Source organism: Mobula hypostoma, chromosome 23, assembly GCF_963921235.1.
Source record: "Mobula hypostoma chromosome 23, sMobHyp1.1, whole genome shotgun sequence".
Lineage (NCBI taxonomy): Eukaryota > Metazoa > Chordata > Chondrichthyes > Myliobatiformes > Myliobatidae > Mobula > Mobula hypostoma.
This window is the reverse complement of record NC_086119.1, coordinates 17,048,438-17,071,556: the sequence shown is the minus strand read 5'-3', so window position 1 is coordinate 17,071,556 and position 23,119 is coordinate 17,048,438. Positions and strand designations below refer to the sequence as shown.

Here is a 23,119-nt window from a genome sequence, read left to right as displayed (position 1 = left end):
TGAAGAAAATATGAAGAAAATTATTGCAGAAGTCCCTGAAATTCTAACTCTCTTTCAGTTCATCCATCATTGGAAATAGCACTAGCCAGTGAGGAGAAAAAAGAACAGGACTGAAAGATTTGTTTTAAGTTAAGTTATTATGCAAAGTGATGGGATGGTCTACCTCAGACAGAGATTAGACATGCAGTACACAGCTGCCCTCCGTAGGTCCACATCAGACTCCGCCGGTGCACTAAGCTGCAGTAAGATTCCATTTTTTCCAAGCAGGTCTGGCAGGAACTGGAAAGGAACACAAAACTGAAATTACATCTCACATTTATCACTAGCCCTAACTAATAAAGGTCTTCAAGGCAAAAGAATGCCATACTTTGCTTCACAGGTAATCAATTATAAAACTGGAAAATACAGCAGTCTTGTCAGTATTTGACCGTCATGCACAAGTCCCTGGACAACGGGGGCAAGAACGTCCCCAGTGTCGCCCTCACCCTGATGGCCAGCTTCGTATGTGGCTGCATCAGGTTGTGTGTAGAACCCAGGTATGTGGGCACCAAGTTCCACTATGTGCCCAGGTTCTACCTGTCGCCCTGGCTACGAAGGATGGGTCTGGCCCCACTCCCGCGCAACGCCCCAGTCAGCTGGTCGTTGCCGGCATACCTGTCCTACGTAGAAAAGTTCTTCCATGAGAACGCCTTTGACCACAGGGCCATCAGGCAGTGGTCAGCACGTAATGTCCTGCAGGTACTGCAGGAGAAGGACGTGATGGACACAGTGGGGTGGTTCCCCGAGCAGACTGTCCAGTTCATCTGGCAAAATGCCTCATCGCCAGATCTCACCAACAGGCACCAAGACCTCGCCTAGCTGGCGGTGAGAGGGGCCCTCCCAGTCAGAGCCCTCCTGTGCACTCGGAACGTCGTCTCCACACCCCACTGCCCACGGGAGGACTGCAGTGAGGAGGAGTCTGTGACCCACCTCTTTGCACACTGTCAGTTCACAAAGAGGGTGTGGAGGAAGATGGATGGGCTAGTGTCACATTTCATCCCCAGCAGCTGCGTAACAGAGGACTCTCTGATCTACGGGCTGCTCCCGGGGACGCACACGGAGACAAACATCCGGTGCTGCTGGCAGATCATCAACTCAGTGAAAGACGGCTCTTTGGTCGGCCCGAAACTTGATGATCTACCAGCACATGGAGATGTCCGTGGGAGAATGCTGCCAACTGGCACATTCTCGGCTGCAGGAGTACGTGCTGAGGGACGCACTGAAACTCGGTGCAGCCACCGCAAGGGCCCAGTGGGGAAGGACCACAGTATAGGTTTCTCCACCCGTGGGAGTGGGAGGGGTCGGGGGGCGGGGAGTATACCCCTCAACAATGATATGGTAAGCTGAACTACTGGAGTGCCACGTGGGTGGCTATAAATACGGATACGTACTGACTATAATGGAAACATATGTAAAGGATGAAAAGTTATTGAATGGTTTATTGTATATATTTATTTTTGAATAAAGTATATTTTGAAATTTAAAAAAAATTTGCAAGATCAGAAGAGTGGGTGTAAATCTGCCACGGGAAGAATAGCAGGAGGGGGAGGGGAGTTGTTTGTGATGCCATAAGCGAACCATATCAACACAGATACTAAAACAGAATTTAAAAATCTGTAACTAATATTTTTAAAAACGTTAAGCTTTTTCATTCATCTGTATGTGGCACAGCAATTCTAAAGGGATCCCAAACTAAAATTTAGCACAGTCCTTTCTTATTTGCCCTTTTTCATGTGTCAGCTATAGTCCTGGGAATGAATCTGGTAAAACATTTGAGCATCCCTGTAAATGCCATCAGGATTACTCTGGGGCTGAGCAGAATTTGGCTGCTGAAAAATCCTACAATGCATCTCGACATAAATGGTTCTTTGATAATAGCAGAAAAGGAAGCCATTCAACCCATCTAGCCTTTGCAGTACCCAGTAGAACCAATCAGTCCTGTAGTCCCACACTTGTCCTATGACCTGCAAATTAGTCTTACTCAAGTACCTATCCATTTCCCTCCAAAAGACCTGATTGATTCTGTTTACATCACCCTTACAGGCAATAAGTTTCAGTTCATCCTCTCTGATTTCACAACTACTCTCCCTCTTCATTCTGATCCTTGAAACACTGGCTAATGCTCTATCTTTTTTCTCTGTAAGGAGAACCTCTCCAATCTAATGTTATGGCTGTGCTCATCAGAGGAAAATGCAGTTATGATCCTCATCTGATCCAATGGACTCACTGTGGAAGACTAAAGTGCTGCCTGGAGATGTTGGTGTCTTTCTGGGACTGCAGTCAAGGAATCTATGCTTTCAATTACACTTCCCTGGATCTCGCACCACCACGGGAGCACAACAGCAGGCCAATACTTTGACCAAATCCAAAAATTTCTGGGCATCTTTGTTCATTTTTGACAAGTTCCAATAGATTGTCTACAGCTGAAATAGTAATCTGATGTCATTTGACACCAACAAATGTGCTTCCTAAAACCAGTATCTACATTACTGCAGATTTTCAAAAGTTAGCCTTGAAAATTGGTTGAACAGGAATTCGATGACATTGATTAACACGAGCAGATGAACTCAGCAGTTTTTTTTAAACTGAAACAATTTCTTTACTTCAAACACATGAAAGTCTGCAGATTCTGGAAATTCAAAGCATCACACCCAAACTAATGGAGGAACTCAGCAGGTCAGGCAGCATCTATGGAAAGGAGTAAACAGTCAATGTTGGACTAAGATCCTTCTTCAGGACTGAGAAGGAAGGGGGGGAGATGCCAGAATAAAAAAGTGGGTGAAGGGGAAAGAGACTAGCTGAAAGGTGATAGGTGAAGCCAGGTGGGTGGGAAAGATCAAGAGCTGGAGGAGAAAGAATCCGATCGAAGAGGAGAATGGACAATAGGAGAAAGGGAAGGAGAAGGGGACCCGGGGGAAGTAATAAGCGGGTGAGAAGAAGTGAGAGGTCAGAGTGGGGAATAGAGGGGGGGTAAAATCTGTTCACCAGAAGGAGAAATCGATGTTCATGCCATCAGGTTGGAGGGTACCCAGACGGAATATAAAATGTTGCTCCTCCACACTGAGGGTGGCCTCCTCTTGACACAAGGAGGAGGCCAAGGATCGACACATTGGAAAGGGAATGGGAACCGGAATTAAAATGTTTGCCCACCGGGAAGTCCTGCTTGTAGTGATGGTGTGGAGGTGCTCAACAAAGCAGTCCCCCAATTTACAACGGGATAAGGGCCTGGAGGGAGATTAGTGGGGAGGGACGAATGGACAAGGGAATCAATGAGGGAGTGATCTCTGAAGAGAGCCAGAGGAGTGTTGAAGTTGTGTTTAGTGGTAGGGTGCCTTTGGAGATGGCAGAAGTTGCGGAGGATAATGTGTTGGATGCAGAGGTTGATGGGGTGATAGGAAAGGACAAGAGGGACTCTGTCACTACTAAGGCAGCAGAAAGATGGGGTGAGAGCAGATGTACAGGAAATGGAGAAGATGCGGGTGAGGGTAACATTAATAGTAGGGGGAGGGAAACCCCGTCCTTTAAAGAAGGAGGACATCTCTGATGTCCTGGAATGGAAAGCTACATCCTAGGACCAGATGCAGCAGAGGCAAAGAAACTGAGAAAAAGGGGAATTTCTTTTATTTCCCTTCTCTGCTAAATACCCTTGTGTCAGCTCCTTAATACAATCCTTCTGGATTTTATTTTCCTTTTCTCAAATGAATCAGTTCCCACCACCCTTTCAGGTAATACATTCTAAATCATGATGTTTTATCGTGTAAGGCCATTTCTCCAAATCTCATCTATAGTTTTTTAACTCATTTAACACATCTAGAGATGGCTGTCCTTTACAATACCTTAACCTTAATAGGAAATCTGCAGTATATCTTTGTTTCCAAAAACATGGACATACCTTTTGGCACCGCGGTCCATTACCATAGACAAGAGCAGCTACGGCCTGCAGTATTTCGACGTGAGTCCAAGAATTACATTGCTGCAGGGCTCGGATGCAGTATGAGAGTAAAAGTTCCAAACTCTGTTCATCAACTGTTACCTTAGAAAATAACAAACGTAAAAGTTCTCCAAGCATCTTAACCAACACTTCTCTAACAGCCCAGAAAACAGAATGACTGGTTATAGATTACACACGACAGATTTCTGAAAGAAGTGTCAACTAAATTCCTCTCCTAGAGAAACATTTAAAAATCTTATTTACTTTTAACATCTATTAAATATTATACTTCCTTCTTTTTTTCTTAAACGATATTAATTATCTTAACAACCTTCACTGGACAAATTACTTGATTTCTGGTTGTCATTTGGGAAACACCTTAATTTGCTATCCCCTTTTTACTATTATCACTTGGTCAAACAAAATGACAGGCAGCTAACTTTGAGTTGTAAAGGGAAGTTACATCCAAATAACTTAGTTGCATTTTTGTGGTGATTACTATTGTAGTAGTCAAGGAACGTGGGCATGTGGCCAAGTGGTTAAGGCACTGGACGTCGCGAGTTCGAGCCCCAGCCGAGGGAACGTGTTGTATCCTTGAGCAAGGCACTTAATCACACATTGCTCTGCGACGACACTGGTGCCAAGCTGTATGGGTCCTAATGCCCTTCCCTTGGACAACATTGGTGTCGTGGAAAGGGGAGACTTGCAGCATGGGCAACTGCTGGTCTTCCATACAACCTTGCCCAGGCCTGTGCCCTGGAAAGTGAAGACTTTCCAGGCACAGATCCATGGTCTCGCAAGACTAACAGATGCCCTTACATGGAAAAAGTGGATGGGTGTTTTTAAATGAACTTTCAAGAGGCATACAAGAGCTGGTCACAAAATTGAGAGCATATGGGAGTAGTGGTAGCCTAACAATATTAGCTGAGAGCAGATTAGGAGCTAGAAAGTGAAGAATAGAGTAAAGCAGTTTGCACTCCATGTTTCAGAATATAAAGAATGCATTCATCAGCAAATTTAAAGGCAATTCAAATTTTCATTTCTTTTAATAAATAACTCTACATCCAAGTCAACTGTCCCTGTAAGAAGTGCACATCAAAGTACAAGGACGCAAAGGATATTGATGGAACAAGTGAAACTATGGCCAATAGAACCTGATATGGAAAAATTTGAGGTCATCCACTGGAGACGATGGTGGATCACTGTAGCTTATAATTGCAAAAGGCTTGAAACTGCTGAACAGAAGAAAGATTGTGGGGTTCATGCACAGAATTCATTATCAGCTGATGTACAGGTACATTAAAAACGTTGATGCTGCCCCACAATTTAAGATGAAAGCTATGCTACAGAAATGGAAAGCTGATGTTCAACCGCATTTGGAGTACTACTAGGTACCACAACCTTAGGGAGCATACACAGACAATAGAGGGAAGGCAGTGCAGAATCACCAGAGCGATAACAATGGCTAAAGGGGTTAAATTGTAAGGGGTGATTGCATATTCTAAACATGCGTTCCCTTCAGTACAGAAGTTTAAAGAGTCATCTCTTTAAAGCCTTTACAGTAATCAAAGGATTTCAAAGGGCAGTTAGAGAGAAACCATTCATTGTGGTGGAAGACCTTAAAAGTAAGATGCTACTATAAAAATGAAATTTGAGCTTAGCTATTCAGGAAGCACTTCTTCACTCAATGCAAAATGGAAATTAGGAATTTTGTTCCCCACAAAACTCTGAGATTGATAAGATTTTTGTTGATACCAGATTATAAGATACAAAGTGATCTTCTTGCCTGGTGGAACACACTCAGGGGGATGAACAACCCACTCTCCTTTTGGTTAATGCTTTTCTAAAGAGATGCAATGATTTCCCACTCCCTCTAATTTATTTTATCACAGCTCTTTATTAATTGATGGAAACACAAGCCTAATTGTACAATTAAGCCCAGTAGGTCACATTCATTTACAGATTCTATTTACATTAATCTTAATACTCCAAGTTGGGAACAAAGAAGCAATGCCCTTGTGTTTTGAGGTGGTGTCCTGAATTGACACACCTTTGCCTTAACATTCCTTGATTCTCCCCACATAGCATTTCAAAGCTCAGGATTCCCCAGTTTTTACTGTAAATCACAGACCATCTCTATGGTGATAACATTAACTGTGCTACAGATAATCTGCAATGTAACCTTCTACCAAGTCACTGCTATTCAAAGTTCCAGGAAGACCACCCTCATATTATACCCAACAATAATATTCAAATATTTCCAGGAGCATTAACTGGTGCAAAATCCTAATTGGTAGTTTCCCGAATCCAGTGTCCCATCATAAAACCCCTTCTGCCACTTTTAAAGGATCATGGCATTCAATAAAGCCAGAGTTGCTCAATATGCTGTGCATCCGTTAACAATCAGAGCATCAACACAGTATCACAGGAACAGAAGTAGACCGTTCAAACCATTTTTTGTTGTTTTACCATACAAAGGAAATCATGTCTTATCTATGTCCTGGATTCAGCAACCTGTTCTGACCCTGCATCTAGATGCATTTCATTCTTGACTAACATTAACTTTTACCAAAACACAAACAAATCAACTTATTCAGTTAGTTCAACAATGTCATTGAGAAGTGCAATCAACTATTTACCATGAGTAAGGCCCCAGTTCCAGCTAACTGAGTAACAGAGCTGTTTAGAGCGAATAAGAGTTTTATGGAAGTTCATACCTGCAAACGGTTGAGCAAATGATGGATTAGTTGGCACATTTTGCTCACAAGGTGCTCCTGGTTTAACTGAACAAGTCGACAAGCTTGGACAAGTAAGGAACACACATCCTGCAAGTGGAAAGCAAATTAATGAGACTTCTTAGGGCAGTAACTTTTATTTTAATCTATTCACATTGTCGATAGGTCACTTGTAATTTGTACATCTGCCAACTCAAAAATCCATGAGAATGTCATTGAGACAGCATGGCAAACTATTGGTCCAGTGCATTAAACTTACACTGAGAAACTTCTCACTGCTACATATTACATTTAGTTGTCAGTATATCAAGAGATTTGACACATACATGTTTCATCAGCTGGAACCCTTATGTCAAAATCCAAACTATAGTTTTCTAGTTTGTCTCTTCCATATTAGCTGCCATTTTATGCACAGTTAGAAACTGTCTTCTTAATCACCTACTTTGACATGCAGCTCTTGCAGTGCAATGACATTTAGAATGAAAAATCTTCTGGCTTCTACTCAGCTAGCAGCACTGGCGACCTAAATTCTACTGAGTCTTTGAGTATACGGTTAGCTTTCTCAATGCCCTGAGCTGTGCACTTCTGTGAAGGTGGAGATTTGCGTCAACATGCAGGTTTATGATCAGCTCTCTACCAGGATGCAATCACTTTTATTTTCAGGAGAATAAGCACGGTACCCTAACCACATTTCAATGCAGACTGATTCAAGGACCTTAATACAAAAACAGATCCATTTGCATTGAAGTTGATTTTACATTTTCAGGTTGACATCCTCCAGAGAGCAAACAACAGAACAAAGGCTTTGGACAAAAATGCTGATACGTGTTGTACATTACATACTCCTGCAGGCTTGACAGCATTTGCTCCTTTATACTATACAATACGTACTCTAATTTAAAGAGAAATACATGCACAAATGTATTAGTAACATAAAAAAGAAAATGCTACTTAATTCTTATACCTTATTTCCATAATTCAATACAATCAATATGAATCAACACTGCTTACCATATTGCTTATCACTGTGCTGTCATCAAATTTGGTTTTAAAGTGCATGAAAATACTTTGTTATTCCTCTTTCCCACTATTTATTTACTTTTTGTAACATGGTAACTTTTATGACTTGTACTGTACTCCTGCCACAGAACAACAAATGTCACAACTTATGTCAGTGATAATAAACCTGATTCTGATCCAAGTCATAAATGAACACACCTACTAAAGATCCCCGTGGAACACCGCTTGGCATATCTTCTCAATACAAATACCTCATCATTCCAATTCCTGGACCAGATCAATAGCTTGGATTTGATTCCACAAGGTTCCAATTTAACTAACAATCTCTTAGGAGGAATTGAAAAACAAAATAAAAAGCTGCAGATGCTGGAAATCTGAAAGAAAAACAGCAAATACTTTTGAGCGTTCAAGTAACACTCTTGAACGAAGAAACAGGTTGATAATTTTTACTAAGAACTTTATATGCTGTGTCCGAGGAATTCATTCTGAGCTATTGTCCACTATTTTAAGACCCTAAGACCACAGGAGCAGAGTTAGGTCATTCAGCTCATCAAGTCCGCTCCACCTTTTCATCATGGCTGATTCCGGATCCCATTCAATTCCCTACACCTGCCCTCTCACCATATCCGGTGATGCTCCAACCAATCAGGAATCTATCAACTTCCACTTTAAATATATCCACAGACTTGGACTCAACTGCATTCTATGGCAGAGCATTCCACAGATTCACCACTCTTTGGCTAAAAAAGTCCTCCTTACTTCTGTTCTAAAAGGTTGCCCCTCAATTTTGAGGCTGTGAGAAACAGCTTGTTGTCGTATTATTGATCTAGTGTATAGAATAACTGTGCAGCTGGTATTTTCAACATTAAACAGAAGTACGAAGATTTTAGCTAACCATCTTTCCACATTACTAAATGCCTCGTGAAAGCATTCTTGTTCCCAACAATACCTGCTCTGTACACTGTGATTTGGCACATATGTGGTTGAACTGTCTCAAGATTAATTTAATAATTAAGGTATTGGTCTCTTCTCATCTTAACTCTATTGAAAACCTGCTGTTTTGGCTGCTGTGATATTGGCACTTAACCAACCATATCGTCTTCCATTAGCACTGCCCTCTAACTTTCTACACAGATGAAATTTCAATGAGTTTTGATGGGCTATGCAGTCAATCAGATATTGTTTGCAATAGGAGAAAGTACATTAAGAATAGTTCAAACCAAATAACTCCCAATAGATAATATTTCAATACAATTGTACGTAGCTTACAGTGCAGAAAAGCATCATACAGGTCTTGACACAAGTTCACGGCAATCACCCTACCAGGAAACAATGTTTTCAGTACTGCATGTTTATTTGGGTATGCACAATAGATTTTCCACAATTGCTAGGCTATTAGTTATGTAGCACCTGCTTCTCCGTTGAGGCCAAGCGACAGCTAGCTTGCATGTTATATCAGAATGGCATGATATAGCTTGCACCAATTACCCAGTGCAAATGCAAATGCCTGATTACAGTTTTATTTCTTATACATTCCAAGTAAAAACCAAATCTGAAGAAAAAGATAGAATGAAAATAGCATTGTTATTGTGGGCTATCTCTAAAGTCAGATCATTTATATATGTCATTGCAAACTCTCCATTTAATTGTTCATTAAAATAGAATTGCAGTGAACTGTTTTCATCATTGTCTCAATGAACATGTAGCACAAAGTGCTTTAAAACGTGTTGCAAGACACTATACAGATGTAAGTACCCTTGTTGTAATCTAACCATCTTGCTTCATAATAAAACTTTGAGAATTAAGGAGACCAAATTTCCCATTTTATATCAATGAAGTTAACAAAATATACTGGGGAAAGGTAACAGCAAAAATTAAACATCAGTGAATGCAAGCCTATTTCCTCATCCTCTCTCCAAGGACAAATGCACACTCTCTCATTGAAACACTAGGATTGGATGTCAACTGCAGCAAAATCTCCAGTGACTGGTTATCATGCAAGATCTCAGGAGGCTTTATTGAAATGACAACATCAAGGCTGCACTTCAGGTGCAGATTACAACTGGATAAGATCCAGCAAATACTAAAGTCATAGAAGAGTAAGCAAGTTACTACTAAAAAAGTGTTAAATGAAAACAACTATGCCTTTAATTTAGAAAAGTGTTCTTAAACAATTTACAATAACATAATCAAAAAACCATCCTAAGATGAAAAGAAATTATATTGTCAGGATAGTGGTGAAGTTCAAAGTAAAGTTTATTATCAGAGTACATACATGTCACCACATACAACCCTGAGATTCTTTTCCTTCAAGCATACTCAGTAAATCTATAGAATAGTAACCATAACAAGATCAATGAAAGATCAAGTAGAGCATAGAAGACAACAAACTGTGCAAATGCAAATATAAATAATTTAGCGATAAATAACAAGAGCATGAAATAACAAGATAAAGTCTCCTTAAAGTGAGATCATTCGTTGTGGGAACATTTCAATTAGAATCATATGATTTTTCATTAAAAAGTTGTGAGTCCATTCAGTCCATTAATCTATGCCAAATCCTCGTACAACAATCCTTTCTATTTCTCCATTCTTCTCCTGTAGAAATACAAATTATTCTCTTCCCTTTTGAAGCCACTAATTGATTATGTTTCTGCAACTCTATAGGCAAGTTTGCACAGTCAAGCTATAATAGAGTGTATGTTTCACAATCTAAATCCAGAAGATCTGGATAATGACATTTATAGGAAGGACTAAGTAGGAGCCACAATCCAGAAAAGAACCGAAATAACAAGATCAAAAAAAGTACAGCAGGCTTTCCCTCCGGTGGTTGGGGGGCGGGGGGGGGGGGGGTCACTGGTCTAATCTATTGACAAGGTGCTATGTGAGATGAGGAAAGTGCTGGACGCAAGAAAAATGGAAAAACGGTAAGAAAAGCAGCCATTGTAAGTCGCCCCTGATGCAGAGATGAGTGGTAGAATCTGTAGATCGTTACCGAGAATATGGAAAGAATAAAAATCAGGATAATAGGATTAGTGTAAATGAGTAGATATAATAGTCTGATATAAAAACAGAAAACACTGAAAAATCTCAACAGGTCTGGCAGCATTTGTGAAAAGAGAAACAGGTTGGAAGGACTTTGACCTGAAATGTAAACCCCATTTATTTTTGACTCATATAGAACTGAGGCAAGTAGAACATGAGGAATCAAGAACAAAGTTCTGCTTTACACCAAGGAGTAGCTTTGGGCCCCTTATTTAAGAAAGGGCATCAGAGAGAGTTCACAAGAACGACTCCGTGAATGAAAGGGTTATCATATGAGCGATGATTGAAGACTCTGGACCTGTACTCACTGGAATTTAGAAGAATGAGAGGAGATCTCATTGAAACCTATGGAATGTTGAAAGGCCTAGATACAGTGGATGTGAGGAGGATGTTTCCTATGGTGGGGGAGTCTAGGATCAGAGTGCACAGCCTCAAAATAAAGGGAAGTCCATTTAGAACAGAATTGAAGAGGAATTTCTTTAGCCAGAGTGATAAATCTGTGGAATTTGTTTCCACAGGCAGCTGTGGAGGCCAGGTCACTGGGTGCATTTAAAACGGAGTTTGATAGGCTCTTGATTAGTCAGACTGTGAAAGGTTATGGGGAAAAGGCAGGAGAGTGGGGTTAAGAGGAAAATGATCAGCCATGATGAAGTGGCAGAACATACTTAATGAGCTGACTGGTCTAATTCTGCTCCTATGTCTTAAGAACTTATGGTCTAATCTAACCCAGATCAGGAATAAGAAGACAACTGTTTGACCTAGACTTTCTAGAATAGAATGAAAAAATAAATGTACCCCTGATGGCCATTTAGTGTGCTTCTGCTGGCCAACAAACAAGCAGCCAATTGGCACCAAATTTATAGATTCCCATATGAAAAATAGCAGTCAGATATAATCTACAAGGCCCTGAATCAGCACCTTCATCATGCCAAGGGGAATGCAATAAATCAGGAGTCTGAAAAATAAGTAAGCTCATTCCTCCATGACTGTATTTGATCACACTGATGTATACGAATCATTAGCAAAGAAAATGGACCTGTATTTTTTGCAGAAACTTGCAATGTCTGCAGAGCTGAAACTTAAGACATTAATGCGAGCCAACCACTAATTTAACTTAGCTTTTACACTTGTAAGCTGAATTAATCATATAAACCAACATTATCATAAACTACACAAAATCTGGCATTCCACTAACTCAGTGATACTTAAAAGAGACCTCTAGGTAACCCACGGGGTCAGTAGAAATGAGTAAATTTCTCACTGCAATAAGAACAAGATATTAAACTCTATAGTATCTTAACTTTACACCCAATTTCTGGTACAAACATCAGAAGGTACTCAGCAATGCAGTTAATCTGAGAAGTTAAGACAACTTATTCAATTATTTGGAACTGTAGCAAATTAGTCATATACTCCAAATTTGCCATGCTCACTAATGGAACAGAATAAAATTACAGGAACTAGAGACCAATAAAGAACTTGCCATGGAATTCCTAGCCACCAGGAATAGATATATGATTTCAATATTACACACTAGAGCAATTCTATGTTCTTCTGAAGGGAATTCTCCTTTCCTTTCAGATTCTTTCTTCTCTAGTCCTTTACCTTTTCCACATATCACCTCCCAGCTTCATTCCCATTCCCCCACCTACCTGGCTTCACCTATCACTCCTTTCCTTCCCCTCCTCCCACCTTCTTACTTTGGCTTCCTCCCCCTTCTTTTCCAGTCCTGATAAAGGGTCTTGGTCCAAAAAGTCAATTGGTTATTCATTTCCATAGATGCTGCCTGACCTGCTGAGCATTTTGTGTATGTGTTGTTCTGGGTTTCCAGTATCTGCAGAATTTCTCATGTTTACAATGAGCATTTTATTTTTGGTTCTTATCAGAGTGCAGCGATGCATATATGCATTTTAACTAGATACAAGGACTAAAGGAAAATAAATCTTTATTTAGAACTGGGAAACTACCGCAAACTTAAAACATTTATGATAATCTGAGAGGGAAAAAAGCAATATGTAATTTCTGCAATTATAATCTGATTATTTATTTAAAATTACAACACCTCCCCCCCCCCCGAATTACACCCATTTGAGCAATTAACCTACAAACCCATACGTCTTTGGAATGTGGGAAGAAACCAGAGCACCCAGTTTAGAAGAATGAGGGGATACCTCACAGAAACATTTCGAATGTTAAAAGGCATGGACAGAGTGGATGTGGCAAAGTTGTTTCCCATGATGGGGGAGTCTAGTACGAGAGGCATGACTTCAGGATTGAAGGGCACCCTTTCAGAACAGAAATGCGAAAAAATTTTTTTAGTCAGAGGGTGGTGAATCTATGGAATTTGTTGCCACGGGCAGCAGTGGAGGCCAAGTCATTGGGTGTACTTAAGGCAGAGATTGATAGGTATCTGAGTAGCCAGGGCATCAAAGGTTATGGTGAGAAGGCGGGGCAGTGGGACTAAATAGGATAAAATGGATCAGCTCATGATAAAATGGTGGAGCAGACTTGATGGGCCGAATGGCCTACTTCTGCTCCTTTGTCTTATGGTCTTATGGAAACCCACTTGGTCATAGGGAGAACATACAAACTCCTTACAGCAGAATTGAACCCGGGTCACTGGTACTGTATTAGTGTTACGGTAACTGCTACACTACCGTGCTGACCCTAACAACTGGCTATAGTTTTAAGGCAGCAACTCACATCCTATCATGACAAATTAAGAATTTTATGTCTAATCATACACATTGATAGTTCTTTTTAAGAAATCAACCTACTTATTACTGTAATTTGGGAAAGGAAGCCTCTTCACACTGTGATAACACTGCAATGTTTCGTCAATCAGTGCAAACCAAAATATGATGAAAGTTCCAAGTGGTAATTATCCACATTCAATATCTAGAAGAGACTGCCACTAGTTACACATTTCCATTTGCAGTTTTAACATCTGGGTAGAGTCTGTCCAATTGAGGATAATATTCTGGAGTACAGACACCTTAATCGCAAAGAAAAATTAGATGATGCTCCTACAGTTAGTTAGGATGAAGGAAAAGATTTGAGTTCATGATGCATCACTATCACTTTTCACCAGTGAGATCTGCCTATTGACTGGAATGCCAACAGCTATTTTATTTCTCCTTATTCTAAAATGACATAATTTGACCCCATGTCAATGTACATTTTAGTAGCATTGCATGGGTAATCCAGAAAATGCAAACAGTGCAAATAAGAACATTATTCTCCAAGAGCCTAACTTGTTGTTAATGGTGACTAGGGAAGGGCAGGATCAAGTAGCCAACATCTGCAAAGAGCTAATTATGCACACCTTTGTGCAAACAAAGTTAGTGTGGAACACAGCTGCAGCATGTTATGACTAACCCTTCCCAATGATAAGTGTCAAGAGCCATTTCAACTCTGTATACTTACTTACTGCAACTCATGAACCACTTAATACTCTTAATACAGCCTCTTAATACATTACCATTTATTTGTTTCTTACCTTTTTATTGACAAGTCTTTTCTTCCTACAACTAGGGGTATAACCTCTGGATAAGTAATCAATTGTTTTTAAGTATCAGAGGAAAATGACTGCAAATCCTTGGAATTTTGAGAGGACTGTGGGTGCTGTTTTGTTGAGTGTATTCAAGGTTGAGATCTTTTTTTTCAACAATGAGAGAACTGGAGGGTGTGCAGATTGAGTGGCAATGTTGACTTGGGAGCACAGGATTAAGACAAAGGTTAACTTTATCACATACACATCAAAACAGCGAAATGTGTCATTTACATCATATCAAATCAGCGAGGATTCTACTGGGCTGGGATGCCAGTGTCACCATACATTTGGTGCCGACAGAGGATGCCCAAAACTCACTAACTCGAACTAACAACTGCATTGGTGCTGCTTCCTTCACCCATACCAAGCTTGTTGACTTCTTCAACTTTGCCTCCGGCTTCCACCCTGCCCCAAGTTTACATGGTCCATTTCCGACATCTCCCTTCCCTTTCTCAATCTCTCTGTCTCTATCTCTGGAGACAGCTTATCCCATGATGTCTACTACAAACCCACTGACACTCACAGCTACCTGGACTATACCCCTTTCCACCTTGTTACTTGTAAAAATGTCATCCCCTTCTCTCAATTCCTCGTCTCTGCCACATTTGCTCTCAGGATGAGGCTTTTCATTCCAGAACTAAGGAGATGTCCGCCTTCTTCAAAGAAAGGGGCTTCACTTCCTCCAACGTCAACGCTGCCTTCAACCACAGCTCTTCCATTTTGCGCATTACTGCCCTCATGCCATCCTCCAGCCACCCTATCAGGGACAGGGTTCCTCTTATCCTCACCTAACCACTCCACCAGCCTCCAGTCTAGCACATAATTCTCCATAATTTCTGCTATCTCCACATCTTCCCCTCCCCCCAACACTTTATGCTTTCCACAAGGATTGCTCCCTATGTGATACCCTTGTCCATTCGTCCATCCCCACTGATCTCCCTCTTGGCACTTATCCTTGCAAGCAGAACAAGTGCTACACCTGCCCCTACCCCTCCACCCTCACTACCGTTAAGGACCCCAAACTATCCTGCCAGGTGAGGTGACACTTCAACTGTGAGTCTCTTGAGGTTATCTATTGTATCCAGTGCTCCCGGTGTGACCTCTTGTATATCAGTAACACGTGACATAGATTGGGAGACAGCTTCACCGAGCACCTATGCTCTATCCATCAGAAAAAGTGGGATCTCTCAGTGGCCACCCATTTTAATTCCACTTCCCATTCCGACATGTCCATCCATGGCCTACTCGTACCGTCATGATGAGGCCACACTCAGGTTGGAGGAGCAACACCTTATATTCCGTCTGCGTAGCCTCCAACCTGATGGCATGAACATCAATTCCTCGAACTTCTGGTAATGCTGCCACGCACCCCACTTCTCTATTCCCCATCCCCTCTTCCGTCTCTCACCTTATCTCTTTGCCTCCCCATCGTCTCCGTCCGGTGCTCTTTCCCCTTTTTCTTTCTTCCATGGCCTTCTGTCCTCTCCTGTTAGATTCCCCCTTCTCCAGCCCTGTATCTCTTTCACCAATCAACTTCCCAGCTCTTTACTTCACCCCTCCCCCCTCCTATTTCACCTATCACCTTGTATTTCTTCCTCCCCTCCCCTTACCTTTTAACTCTGACCCCTCATCTTTTTCTCCAGTCCCGCTGAAGGGTCTCAGCCTAAAACGTCGACTTCACTCTTTTCCATAGATGATGCCTGGCCTGCTGAGTTCCTCCAGTATTCTGTGTGTTATCTTGAACCATACATCTTTGGAATGTGGGACAGGAAATCAGAGCACCCGGAGGAAATCCACATGGACACAGGGAGAACATACAACCTCCTTATAGATGGTGGTGGGAATTGAACCCCAGTCTTACTATAATAGTATTATTCTACTGTGCCATACTTATAATGAACTTACTGAATATTGTAACCATGTGCCTGTTCGTACTAATATTCCATATGTTCATGTGGGAGAGCAATGAGTTACAGAAAGCTTCAGGAAAGAGCACAGACTGAAATGATGAAATGCCGACATTAGAAAGGGAAGAGGAAAACAGACTGATATGCAAAACAGAAGTAGGGAAATATTATATTCTGTAACTCCAAAATCCAATCGAAGGAAAAGGCACTGGAGCCGGGGATATCGATCTACTTACTACTCTTTGCTTTAGTGAGGGGAGGTGATGTGGTGGCATAATAACATATGCCATTCGCATACTTCTTACATATAACCCATAATGAATAAACAAACAAAAAAATGACTCAATCAAGCAATATATTTCAAATATTACTGAAATATTCAATACACTACAGGAAAGCTTTGCTGTTTCTAAAGGATAAAAGGAATAAACGTAAACAAAGGTGACTCCTTCCAGTGACATTTCATTGTGATCTTCTGCACCTTGACACACATATTATACATCTGTACAACAGCCCCATTTCACAGATTCTGCCAATGGCACAATATAGTCATCATTTAAATAAATCCTTAAAATATTCAAAACTACCGAATATTCCTGCAATATGCTTGATTGAAGATGATCCCTGTTAAAAGAACAATGTATTTATAATCAAAGTCTTTTTTGAAGATTAATACAAAAAACACATGCAAACAAGTATTTTTCACCAGAACAAGCCCCTGAAGCCTGTCAATGGTATTCTCTCCAAACTGTATATATTTTCTCTCATTACAATTTTCTCAAGGTAGTGACTAAACAACAATGAAAATTTCAAACCAAAAGTTATAATCTTCTCCAAGAAACATTGTCATCCTGAAATACATACCTGCCTCTCAAAGTCCAACCCTAAATCTCTGTTGTGAGAGGTGGAAACAGGTAAGGCCGGCCAACAGGGCTCGGGTGAAGCTGTAAAGGCCAATCCCCTGTACAGTGGATGCAATGGATTACAGAAATATTGATGAACTCCAATCTTACAATCGACTTTGGATGATGAAGTGGGAGGTCATCAATGGCCAATGCTCCACCGGGAGCTGAAGGCCCAAGAAGAAGAAGAAATACATAACTATAATACTCCATAAATTATTCACTCATCTCGATCCCTTAAACTTTTATTTCTATGCATAAAATAGAAGCAGGCTATTCACCCCAATGAACCAGGCTAGTTTTTCTTCTTGCAGCCTGTTTCTACATTTCATGATGTTCACTACTTCCATCCAATCCCCTATCAACCTCCTCTTTTCCAAGATGGACAACAATCTACTCATCTCTGAAGTAAGCCCTTTTACTCCCTTCCTAAAACCTTCACATCACTCCAACAGTGTACTGCCCAGAAAAGCACACAATATCCCATTTGTACTTGAACAAATGTTTTACAAAGGTTCATGACCACCTCACTACTGCACTCTATGAAGCAGAGGATTGCATGTTTGCTTTTAAATCACTTTCCCAATCTGGCCTGCCACTTTCAACAAACTATGCACATGTACCCCCACATTTCTCTGTATTTGCAGTTCTCATGGATTTTTTATTCCTGTATTTTAAACTGCATTTCTTATTCTTCCAAACAGAATAAAATGTATCACAATTCTCAGCATTAAATTTCATCTGCACCAAACCATTCATCCCACCTGTTCATATCTCCTTACAGTACAATTAACTGGTTAACAGACAAGTTCTTTTTAAGGTGTTCGTTAGCTTAGTTGCAGCCTACACTGAATGGCCACTGTATCGGGTACTTCCTGTACCTAATAAAGTGACCACTGAAAGCATGTTCATGGTCTTCAGCTGCTGTAGCCCAACCACTCTAAATTCGACATGTTGTGCTTTCAGGGATGCTCTCCTGCACACCACTGTTGTAACGTGTGGTTATTTGAGTTACTGTCACCCTCCTGTCAGCTTGAACCAGTCTGGCCTTTCCCCTCTGACCTCTCTCATTAACAAAGCGTTTTCATCCACAGAAATGCCACTGACTAGATGTTTTTTTTTGTTTTTGCACCATTCTCTGTAAACTCGAAAAGACCGTTGTGCATGAAAATCCTAGCAGTTTCTGAGATGCTCAAACCAGCCCGTCTAGCACCGACAATCATTCCACAGTCAAAGTCACTGAGGTGACATTTTTTCCCCTTGACTATGTCTGCATGCTTTTATGCATTGAGATACTGCCACATGATTTGTTGATTAGATATTTGCATTAACGAGCAGGTGCAGGGGTGTACCTAATAAAGTGGCCACTGAGTGAAAGACCATTTAATCTGAAGGTTCTTATCCAAATTCATGAACAGCATGTACAATTCACTTTCTATACCCTAAACACAAAATAATCTGCAGATGCTGGGGTCAAAGCACCACTCACAACATGCTGGAGGAACTCAGCAGGTCGGGCAGCAACCATGGAAGGGTTCCGGTCCGAAACGTCGACTCATCGTTTCCACGGATGCTGCCCGACCTGCTGACTTTCTATACCCTTTTTGGAGATGAGATCTTATTTTTGATAACTTGTAATATTTCATCCAAATGGCCAGATCAATCGAGCCATATTAACTCATACTGCTGCACATAGGCTGCAGCAATTGTCAATATAACAGCAATGCAGTCACTTCAAAACTGCATTTGTATTCTATTATAAAAAGTTAAGACATTCCACAACACTGATTCATTTGGGATGATGTTTAATAAAATCTTTAATTTATTGACTATTTTTGACACATCCACGGAAGCTTCACAATAATATGAATTTTCCAAATGAACAAAATAAAGACATTGACAATGAAATGGTAAACTTGCTGTACTGTACGTCATTGAATTACTTACCCCTAGCAAGAGGTATTGGTTCTGTTTATTTGGTCTGATAGGATGATACATTTACTGGTTCAACGGAGGAGGGGGAAGAAAATATTTACCCAGGATCACACTACTAACAGAAATGGATCTGTTTTCAGGTTGTTGTGTAACGTTGATGCTGCTGATATTCAGGAATAAAAATCAGAACTGTAATAGCAGTAAATTCCATTCAGATCATTGAGTCACACCAGACCTTAATAGAGCGATCAGTCCAACTCTTTCGTATAACCATATAACAATTACAACACAAAAACAGGCCATCTGGGCCCTTCTAATCCGTGCCGAACTCTTACTCTCTCCTATTCCCACCGACCTGCACTCAGCCCATAACCCTCCATTCCTTTCCTGTCCATATAGCTATCAACCAGGAGCAACAACTCTTCAAAGACCCATCATCGTGGATGTGGAGTACCCCACAGAGCATAGACTCCTTTTCCGGGTATTATCTTTTCTATTTTTTGATTGCTCATGGAGGGTCAGGAAACTTAGGAGGTATGTACACAGGTTGTGTAAATTTGTGTGCTTTTTAGTTGAGACAAATCATAAAGATTCTGTCTGTGCCTCTCTAATCATTATTACTAAGAAGTGAATCCTTATAACAGATGCTTACCTTGGGCAGCTGCTGGGTAATCCACCCAATGTTTTGTCCTTTCTTACCAATGATGAAGCGGGGAAGCCAAGCGGGTGAGGTTACTTCTGCTATATCCCAAGGCATATCTCTCAAATGCCTGTTCAATTTCCTATCGAAAGCCCTGATTGATTATCTTTCCAGTAATTCTGTGAACCCTCACTGTCTAGGAAAGGTTTTTTTCTATTATAACACCTTAGGATGTCCTAAAAAGCTAAACAAATAAGTTTGAAATGTAGTCACAAATCTCACCTTCAATTGGGTCAGAAAATCCCACCAGAGGGATGAAAGTGATGTGTCTGGATGGGAATAACTGCCAGGAGAGTCAGCTTCCTAGAAGTGATCACCAATAGCCTGTCCTCATCTAACCATGAGGATGCCTTAGCTAAAGAAAGCACAATGGTCCCTCTACTTCCTCAGAATGCTAAAGAAATTCAGTATGTCCCCCTTGACCCTCACTGATCTTTATAGATGCAACATAGAAAGCATCCTACCTGGATATACCAATTTCCCCCAGGATCAATAAAGTATGACTATGACTATGTATCATGGCTTGGGAAGCAACTGCTCTACCCAGGACTTCAAGAGACTGCAGAGAATTGTGGACACAGCTCAGCACATCAAGGAAACCAGCCTCACCTCCACAGATTCCATCCACACTTCATCCTGCCTTAGTAAAGCAGCCAACGTGACCAACAACTCCACCCAGCCTGAATATCCTTCTTCGCCCCTCCCATCAGGCAGAAGATGTAAAAGCCTGAAAACACGTACCACCAGGCTCAAGGACCACTTCTACCCTACAATTATAAGATATTGAATGGTTCCCTAGTACAATCAGATGGTCTCTTGACCTCACAATCTACCTCATTATTGCATTGCGCCTTATTGTCTACCTGCACTGCACTTTCTCTGCAAGTGTAACGCTTTATTCTGCACTCTATTATTGTTTGCCTTTGGACTATCTCAAAGCACCGCTGTAATGAAATGATCTATATGGACGGCATGCAAAAAAGGTTGTTCTTTTCACCGTACCTTATACATGTGTCAATAACAAACCAATCTCCCAATAGTCAAACGATTGCGCCTTTTTTGTCTATACAGGAAAATCTTTTCGTGATGCAATAACGTACATCCACACCACCACCAAACTGCAACAGAAGGGCAGCAAAGGGTTATATTTAGTTATGGATGGTTAACGTCTCCCAACCCCTTACCTCGCGGTTTATGCTAGAATGGTTCATATAATTCTCCGAGATGAGCTGATCGAAGACCAGGTTCAGCTCAGTTTTGAAGTTCTCGCTGTCTGAGGCCCTGATGGTGAAGAGCTTGTGACGGAAGCGGCTGAAATCACAATCTAAGTGGGAAGTCGCCGCCGGCTCCCCTCGCCCCTGCTCGGCGGCCATGACTCTGCCGCACTGAATCACTTCCTGCAACCAGGCCTCCTCTCCATGGTAACGGACGCACGCAGCCACCAACTCCGTCCGGGTCAAAGACCACAGGTCCCGCGGCGGAATCCCAGTCAAGTTGCTGTCGCTACGGAGAGTTTCTCTTTAACTTTTAACTTAAATGTCTGTGAGACTCAATAGGTTGCTCAAATGGAGAAAGATAAAACCTAAGCGGGGTTCTGAATGGCTGGCCGTTTGCACTCTACGAAAGACATTTTTATGGTCAAGTATGCTTTTTAAGACTGGGAATAGGGAAAAATCATTTTCCTTGGATGGAAGCCGGCATTTGTGATTTTTAAAAATATTTCAGAAATAAACTTTACTCATAATGATATACATAAAATAAAAACGTTACATTTTTAGTGGCATACAGTCAAAAGATTCAGTAGTGTTCATTCTTTACTTAAAAATCAGCACCGTACCTTCCCGGGGCTGTGCACCCTCTCAGTGCCCCACCCGACTCAGCCGCTCCGTGTGCAGTATCCCTCTGCAGACCCAACATTTCTTGGACTCGTCAAGAAACACAGGCTGCTGGTTGGAGAACGTACCTTCCTCGTAAGCATGCCAGCGGTATTTCTAGGTGGTCAACCAGGCCAATATTTGCTGTATACTTTGAATGGTATACAATAAAAATGCTGATTCATAGGATGCCGGTGATAACAATTACGTATAATTTTAAATTATTTCTGTTCTCATTATGGATTATTTTCTGCCCATTCAATTTTGATCTACAACAGCATATGTTGTCCTATTTTATTGCAATTATTTTCTGGTTACAATGTGTGAGCATAAATACTATATATTCTGTTTGTTCATAATAAGTAAGTTTTACTTGCTGGGCGAAGTTCTGAATATTTCCACAGACTGCCAAATTTTTCCCCTAAAATTAACTTTGTTAATAATATACACCGTACATGGGACATGCCTTTTTTGATATTATTTATACCATCAATTCGACAGGAATTTGAATTTGAATAGAAATTTGGCAAGATTTGTTGGGCCAATTAACATGTTCTTGTCAAAAAAAAACTTTATAATGTTCTAATACATTTTCTTACAATTTATTCATGCTGCTCATGTTTCCATTAAATAATGCACTCTAGCAGCATTTGAGATGGAGACAATGATTTTTAATGTTGTTTTTCCATGTGTTCAGTCGCCGATATGCTGTGCCATATTTATAAATCTGTCTAATGCAACCAGGGCACTACCATTTTGAAGAAGGACTGGAACATTACAAGTGACATGGAACAGCTTTGACGTGAAAGGTTAGAAAGAGGGGCCAGATCTTTTAAAGCTTTTCCTTTCTCAGCACTGCAAACCTCACAGTATTTGAAAGATTGGGAATTTTCCATCGCATCTTCATTTAAATTGCAAATTCACAGTCTTCTGAAGAAATTGCTTTCAATTTTTAGTTCTGACAAAGAAATGCAAAAGACTGTTTCTGTTGAAACAAATTGCTGATAGTCATGTATTTTAAAAATTTAAAAATAAGAACTGGGAGCAGACATACGCCATCTGGTCCTTTGAGTCTGCCCCAAAATTTATTAAGATCATGGCTTTCTAGCATTTTGTGTCATTTTTGATTAATTTATAATCATCACTGAATTACATAAATGGTTAGATTTTCATTTTGTTGCATCTGATTCCAATATTTTAACAGTGTCATAGGATCCATTTTTGCAAATTCAGAATCTGTGACTCACAGCTGACTCCTGAGATGGATTTGATTCCTGTAGTTATGCATTGTAGGTTATGGAAATAAATATTAATATTTCACATCAGCATAATTACATGCAGTTTTGTTGAAAAGATGTGAACATTATTGAGTTCAAACAGGCTAAAATCTTTCTGGCATGGGTACCATGGTAACTAGAAGTGAGCCTCCATAACCTTGTGGGTTTTGTTGTATTATTTTGTGTAAAACAATATGCAAA

General features: G+C 40.7%; 1 protein-coding gene across 2 annotated transcripts in view; it reads right to left on the bottom strand.

The window, feature by feature from the left end:
• Positions 1-21,696, bottom strand: part of heatr6 (HEAT repeat containing 6) — a 76,825-nt gene extending 55,129 nt beyond the window's left edge. Inside the window, exons 1-4 of one of the 2 annotated variants that reach the window (XM_063031951.1) lie at positions 21,605-21,696; positions 6,688-6,795; positions 3,932-4,072; positions 164-279 (exon numbers count right to left, since the gene is read on the bottom strand). In XM_063031951.1, the coding sequence (XP_062888021.1) occupies positions 164-279; positions 3,932-4,072; positions 6,688-6,726 (296 nt within the window). In that variant the 5' untranslated portion in view covers positions 6,727-6,795; positions 21,605-21,696. Of the gene's footprint in view, positions 1-163; positions 280-3,931; positions 4,073-6,687; positions 6,796-20,951; positions 21,141-21,604 lie in introns of those variants that run through there. The other variant, XM_063031950.1, reaches the window with a different exon arrangement.
• Between the last annotated feature and the right edge of the window lie 1,423 nt (positions 21,697-23,119).